General features: G+C 35.3%; 1 protein-coding gene across 1 annotated transcript; it reads right to left on the bottom strand.

The window, feature by feature from the left end:
• Positions 1-1,082: 1,082 nt before the first annotated feature.
• Positions 1,083-7,325, bottom strand: LOC133311343 (uncharacterized). The gene is made up of 4 exons (XM_061512373.1): positions 7,051-7,325; positions 5,555-5,846; positions 4,969-5,019; positions 1,083-1,738 (listed from the first exon to the last, which is right to left on the bottom strand). The coding sequence occupies exons 1-4, from the start codon at positions 7,323-7,325 to the stop codon at positions 1,346-1,348; spliced, it is 1,011 nt and encodes a 336-aa protein (XP_061368357.1). The 3' UTR covers positions 1,083-1,345.
• Between the last annotated feature and the right edge of the window lie 279 nt (positions 7,326-7,604).

Raw genomic sequence — 7,604 nt, 5'->3', positions numbered from 1 at the left:
TTTCAGTATGTGGGTAGTATAAATGTAAATAAACCATGAATATGAATGTAATGATGTACCAAAAATAGAACATGAAAATTAGAACCAAAAATACTAAATCAGAACTGAGAACATGTTGGTCTAACTAAACCCCAAAACTAGTTCATGAGAATTGTCCAAAACTACAACTCGCCAAGTCATTATAAAAAATATTTTGCTCGTACAATTGCCCTACGTGAAATCTCATAGAATAAGTTTGGTACAAGAGAAATTTTTTGGTATCCAGGAATCACGATTACTGGGAATATACTAAAAATTGAGTTTACTCGGAATGTTACGAAAAAGGTGTTTAGTTCACCAAAATATTACCGGAAATATTGGGTAAAGATTACTGATTCCATGTTTAGTTTAGAACGAAATATAATTTGGAATATGAGGTTATTTTACAAAAATAACCCCAAACTATTTTTACTATTGTAATTGATAGATTGGGTCTAGGTTTTGATGTGTGTTGGGATATTTTTGTCTCAAAAATTATTGTTGTGTTTTCCTTTTACTTGGAATTCTGAATTACCATATTATTTTTGGTAATCTGAATAGTGACTTTTCTTTGTAAATCAAATTACCAGTAAACCTTGGATATCCAAGAACTAGTTTTTGTTACTTCTACCAAACATGGTACTTGACGTTTACTAAAGAAGATTTACAAGTAATCTTTTCAATACCCTTGTACCAAACACACCGCAAGTGTGAAGAGGAGAGCATAATAACAAGATTATTGTGTCTTTTGAGTTCCAACAGTAAGTAATAAAAATTCTATCATCTAGACAACCATTAGTGATAAAGTTTTTGAGGCCCAGTTACGAATATAGTTTTTAGGCCCATTGTCTTGGTTTCTATTTTGTTTTTTATATAAATAAATAAAAATATAACATTTTCTTTTCCATTTTTTTTTTTGCCATCAAATGAAACAGAAATGAAAAATTATACTTACAGGATTCAGGGGTTTACTGAAGCATAAGTAAAGCGATCAATACCCATTTTTATGTCTCACTCTTCTTGATAAGAGTGATCCTATCAACATTTGTGAACATATACCAAGAGAAAAATAGACAAAATTTACACATACGATCCATTCCTGGAGCAATACGTTAGAATGCCACATGTACAAGTAAAAAAAATAAAAAAAATTAAAAAGGGAAGAAGAAAAAGAGGTTGCAAGCTGCATGACAGCATCAGGCATTTTTTCTGTGCATGATTTCCCCATGGATAAGAGGACATAATTCACTGGACCTGTATATGTCCTCCTTGGTCCCAAAGAATTGAAGAACTTAAATGAGACCGTACAAATATATAATCAGAAAGATCATCTATGCTTTGGCTGTAGCATATACAAGAAAATGCCACCTGCAACTGAAACATTGAGTGACTCATATTCTCCAGCCATTGCAATGCTCACGAGCTCACAGGCCTGCAGGGATTTTTCTGAAAGGCCACTACCCTCACTGCCTAAAACTAAGCACAATGGTGTATCTGATATGGAATCACAGAAGCTTGGAGAAAGCAAACAAACTGGCTTGACCAATCCTTCATGCTCTGGATGCCCAGCAAGCATCTTCATTCTGAATTCTTCTTTGAGAGACATCAGATGATTCCAACTGCCAGAAACTACAGGGAGCTGAAAAGAGGCGCCTCGGCTAGCTCGGAGAGCTTTCTCATTGAATGGATCACAGCAGCCAGGAAGAAGAAAAACTCCATCCTGTCCCACAATAGTCATTAGTTCATGCTTTCTGATAAAAATTAAAACTAGAAATTAAGGAGTACTTTCCATATTTAATTATAGGGGTTTGCATCTATCATGTCACATGACACAAAAAAGTTTCTTACACACAACATTGTGTGGAGCCCGCACTTTTTGAAGCAAAAAAAAAAAAAAAAACTAAGGTACGCAAAACGAATCTCTATAACATTACACAATCACTTTTCTTACAACATATCTCTTATAAAACCCTTAATTATATTTCACAATTTGTTTCTAATAGGAACAAGGTACTTTGTTAAAAAAAAATAGAGGTAAACCCAATTACGAATATTAGAATCAAAATCAAGGTTCATCACTCTCACTCACAAAACAAGAAAGCAAAACATAAAACACTGCAAAGCTTTGAGGGTCTGCAAACCTCCCAACCCAAAAGCCTCAAAACTCACTCAATGAATGACCGGATGTCCTCTTCCCTACATTTTCCTCTCTTTTATCTTTGCTGCTAACCCTTTCCCTTTTCTTCTCATTCTCCTACGCACGTAGGTTACAACCCAAATCCCTCTTCTGCTCTTTTCTCATAGGAGTGCACAACAATACTGGCCCCAAAAGGATGGACTTTGTCCTCAAGGTAGAGGTCTGGGTAAGTGCCTTGTAACGACTGAAAGGAGTTCTACCAGGTTCCTTTGCTTGAAGCACAACAGTTAAGTGATAATTGAAGCATAATGGTTTCCACATTGCTTGAGTTCTACCAAGGTCTCATTGCTTGAAGCATAATGACTGCATTCCTAGTTTCTTGCAAACCTCATTTGTTCCTCAATCTTCCAATCCAACAACTGACTAACTGTATCTCCCAGGTCAACAAATAAAAAGTTGTGGAGTATGCTGCTAACTGACAATTGCATTGTCTTTGCTTCATTTGTTCCCTTCTTTGGCAAATAGTTTTCACACATTAGGTAGGGCCACCGCGTCTCCAATCATCCTTTTCAAAAAGTTTAGAAGTGTTTAACATGTCATCCTTTTGTATTAATGAATTATACCAATGATGAATTCTCCTGCCACCAACAATCATTCTAGTGGTGACTTTGTCCCTGTCCCTGATACAGGCTTACCCCTATCTTTATCCCAAATACAGTCTGGCCCCCATCTCTAGTCCCTAACTTAACCTGGCCTAATCTCCATCCCCATCCCTAATCCTAGATGCAGTCTATCTTCATCTCCAGTCCCAGATGCATTCAACCCCCAATGCTAAACAATGTTGCTTGCCACTACAATATACTTTTTACTTATTTTCTTTTAGTATGTTTAATTGTAACAAGCTTAAAGCTTGGTAAGATTTCTCCGGAGTGAGAATTAGAATATCCATGAAATATTTCAAAATATCCGTTATGGTATCTCAAAATATTTAGAATGTCTTAGATGATCTTTCAGGAATGCTTTCCATATTTCTTTATATTTCACGATTCATTTCCTTAGTTGATTAATATTAAGAGCCTAGTACTAGTATAAGTATAATTATTTCTCATTGACAGACCCATTTACTGAGACATGCTACAAGGAAAGGGATGGGAAGTAGAAGGATAAACAAACAAGGCTAAGGAAGACAAATAGAAAATAAAGGGAATATTCATGTTGTTAAATCTAAAGCATAATTGAATGCTAACTTGGCAAGGAATAGAGGGAGGTGGAAATTCAGTTAGGGACAAATGAGAATATAAGAGGAAAAAATAGATAGTACAAGGCAGGCATTAATTGAGAGGAAAAGAGAGCTTGGGCTAGAGGTTCTGTACATCTACATAACTCTGGATTTATCTTTAGATTTCTGCATTTTTTCTATCCTGGAGCTGGTCTCCATTATTATAATCAGTAAAATTCCTATCAATTGGTATAAGAGCTCCTTGTCCAAGAACCATGGATGGTAAGTACCCAAAGAATGGAGGTGTTGGAGGAGAGACTACATGGGTGGGATCTTCTTTCGAGGCTCAATCATGTTAATGTTAGTGAAGCAACAATTATATTTGCATTGTGGCCAAAAATGCCACAAAAAACATAGCACTAGAGGGAGATCCAATGGCAATTATTCTGCTTCAAACAAAACTAGATCGATATGCTTCAAGCAATTAGACTCGGATGGAAGTTTCTCTCACACTTCGCGCAGGACCTGACCTCTTCATTTACCTTGAGGACAAAGCAAATCCTGTTGGGGGAATAATGATAGACCCCTTTAGTGAGGCATATGCTGCAGGGAAAGGGATGTGAAAATAGAACGATAAACACACAAGATTGAGGAGGACAGAGTAGGAAATAAAGGGAATACTAATGTTGTATGTCTAGAACATAACTAAATGTTGAGCTACCAAGGAATAGTGGGAGGTGGGAATTTGTTTAGGGAAAAATGAGACTAAAAGAGGGAAGGAAAGGTAGTGCAAGGCAGGCATGAGTTGAGAGGAAAGGGAATGAGTTTTAGCTAGAGGTTCTGTAATCTACAGAACTCTAGATTTACTTTTAATCTCTGTATTTTTTTTGTTCTTGTAAGGAGCTGGTCTCCATTATTATAATCAGTAATAATCAGTTACTATCAGTTAGTATTTCATATCATATTATTATACCAAAGAGAATATTATTTATGGTCTCTTTTATCCCTCTTTTCCTCCTTGTCTACCTAAATTCCTATAATTTCAACATAGTTCTCAAGCCAAAGATAATACAAGAAGACAATTTTGTTCGATGATTAAATTATAAAACACGAATTATGAAGACATACAGTTCCCAGAACAAGGGAACAAGGGAATATATAGTGTACATCATTGTTCCACTTTTATAGAGGAAGTTCTCATCGAGGAAGAAAATGAAGTTGTAGATTTATTTCCTTTGACTGTTAATGCCACTGGATGATTACATGACCTATTTATAAGAATGATGAATAGAGAGAGTAACCTTCTACATGTTTGTTTGAAGAGTAAAACTGTAAAACTTCAAAGAAAATGCAGTCCATCAACAACTGGTTAAAACCAGTCAATACTCAACAAATAACAAGAGCAAGTATATATGAGGCTACTCTTAGATGAGAGGATATGCTCCCAAACAGTAAAGCTGGTTGAACTAACATAGGAATAAGATTGCATATATAACAAAAAGGTCAGAATAGCAAGCACCTAGGAACAAAATAATGATAACAGGAGAACAATGCCCATGTCCCCCACACGCAAGGAAGGAGGATAATTCCTTACCCATCTGAAGGCCACAGCTGATCTGAGCAACGTACCAAGGTTACCAGGATCCTGCAGTGAACGATTCTAAAAAATCAGTAATGCCACAAGAAATTTCTGAAACCTACAAGTTTTTATGGTGTTTGCACTTCATCAACATATATTTCCTATATACTATATGTAAGATGAGGAGAAGCCGTGGGGCCTGGGAGGTGAATTTTGTACTTCTGAGGAGCATGAACTTGGGCATTTTAATTTTACATTTTACCATGAGAATATAGGCTATAGAACACTTGTCAAAATTCTGCGAACTGCTTGTCTCAAGATTGGACAGCCTAGCATAACTCTATTAATTTTTTTTATGAGAACTCGGTAATGAAATTTAATCATAAGAGGTTTCCAATAATAATTACTTTAGCAAAAAGGGCCCCACATTAAACAGAAGCTCACAAAATGATTTCATAGAATATTCAACAACATAGACCAAACAAAAGTCAAATTACGAATTTGGCTCCACCTTTCAAAAGTGAAATGCACATAAACCATATCAGACGGAGAAAATTACAAGACCCAGATGGATAAATCAAGAAGGGGCATTACGTGTCACCTGAATCCCATCAAGGACTAAAATTCGATGTACAAATGGAAACCACTCCAGGCAGTTTTTCTTATCGCCATCTACATTGAAAAATCTGGCTGGAATTTTCACAAGGGCAATGGCATCAATAGAGTCAGAGGATTCCAGCCCTGAAAGTTTTCTCATCACTATGGAGCTCACACGCACAATAGAAGCAGTGTATTTATCCAACTCATAGGGAATTTCAACTTTATCAGGAAGAATTAAACAATCCATTATAACACTTTCATCTTGCAATGACTCTTGAAACCTGCAGATCTCTCTGAAAATAACAATTTTCTGTCATCCATCCATGTAGTTTTCCTCCATAATTTTAGTCGTACATATCATTTGTTCTTTAAAAAAGTTAAGTCTATGCTAACTAGCTAAAATTGTTCTTTAAGCTATTAGATGAAGACACATAATAATTTATATTACGTCTCTAATACGCTCCCTCATGCAAGAGCACTTTGGGCTTGAACTGTCGATAATACACAAGCTCATATACCTTGTATTGAAATTTAACTTTTTATTAGAAGAATGAAGGCACCAAGGATCGAACTCTAGACAATTGGTCCTAGAGACTCTAATACCATATCATAAAACCAATTATCACAAAAGCTTAAACCGTTAGGTGAAGACTTTGATATTGCATCTCTAACATGAGTTAAGCCATACACTACTAGAAATTGTAATTTTATGCGTATTGATGTGATAAGGGATACTAAAATGGAGACAAGGACACAAACAATTACAATATGGCCAGGAAAAAAATAATTTCAGGATATTTTTTTATCCGGGTTACTTTGAGGGTTTGAACCTAAGGCTTCCATTTAGATAAACTTCATATTAATGTACAACTATTTAAGCTTACTTAGGACATCTAACTTGAAGCTTAGTAACCGTTCTTAGCTAGAATTCCAAACCTCCCATAATTTAAAAGAAAAATAAATAAATAGTAAACTACAAGCATGACAGGGATAAGGGAAAAAAGAAACACAGGCAGCAGATTCTATCCATAATCAATAGAAAGAAAAAAAAATTAAATTAAAGCTCATTCTTTTAAAGAACAGAACTGAAAACAAACTTTCAGACTTACTATTTCGACAAACAATCCTTAAAGATAAAGTCAATCATTAAAAATCACAAATGCATGAACTATAAGGCCATGAGAGATAATAACTAAAAATATCAAGGACCACAATCATAAAATTAATCCAACCACCCAATTAACAACAAAATCTGAAATAACTCGCTTCAAAAGTCACACAATACTTTAACCAAAACCCATGAATTTTTTCTTTTAAAATATTCGAAATTTGAAGGCAGTATAACTGAAAAGCAAATATTTTCACAACCAAAAAACAATTTTCTTAAAAAAAAAATTAAAAATCACAAAAAGGGTCACCGCCAAACTACCTTAACCCACCAAACAAACAACCTAGTAAAAGAAAATTCAAACAAAAGCATAGAAGAATCCATGAGACCTGATAGGTGTAGCACCCACAAGAAGAGCAGAACCATGAGAGCGGCGATAAGAAGAGCTGTTGCGGAGCTTGACGCAGTGCTTCACAAATGGGTTTGAAGCACTAGTTATCAGTTTCGATTTTCCATCACCTGTTACATCGTGAGAGGTTCGTTGTTCTTGTGGGTGGCTTTTTTGTTGTGGTGAAGTAACTGAAAGCAATGGCTGAAAAGACCATCTTTTCTGAGTTTGAGAGCAGAAAATGGAAGCACAGTGAGGGTTGCTGCTGCATTGCATTTTTGTTCGTTCCTTCTTCTTCCTCTGCTGGCGATGGCTATGCTATGCTATTTCAGCATAAGCTATGAAAATTTTGGTGAAAGGATTGGAGATCGAAGTCGATATTGATTTTAGCACGTGATATATTTCACCAAATTTAACGATTTGTAAGAAATTATACCAAAAAAAACTATTTTTTAAGAAATAAAATCCTTTCGTGATGCGAAAATGGGTGTTTTTTTATAGTCAAAATTACTGATTTCTGAAAAAAAATTAAGATACTATTTTTTCTTAAAAGTA

The sequence above is a fragment of the Gastrolobium bilobum genome, unplaced genomic scaffold (genome assembly GCF_033153095.1).
Source record: "Gastrolobium bilobum isolate Gb01-03AN ecotype WA unplaced genomic scaffold, APGP_CSIRO_Gbil_v1 utg12157, whole genome shotgun sequence".
NCBI lineage: Eukaryota > Viridiplantae > Streptophyta > Magnoliopsida > Fabales > Fabaceae > Gastrolobium > Gastrolobium bilobum.
Note: the sequence above shows the minus strand (reverse complement) of the source record. Positions and strands in the feature narration are given on the sequence as shown.

Coding starts and splice junctions, on each gene's coding strand:
- LOC133311343 (XM_061512373.1), bottom strand. CDS start 7,325: ATGCAATGCAGCAGCAACCCTCACTGTGCTTCCATTTTCTGCTCTCAA. Junction 5,020..5,554: donor TAGTCCTTGATGGGATTCAG/GTGACACGTAAT, acceptor CGTTCACTGCAG/GATCCTGGTAACCTTGGTAC. Junction 1,739..4,968: donor CAGCTGTGGCCTTCAGATGG/GTAAGGAATTAT, acceptor ATTGTGGGACAG/GATGGAGTTTTTCTTCTTCC.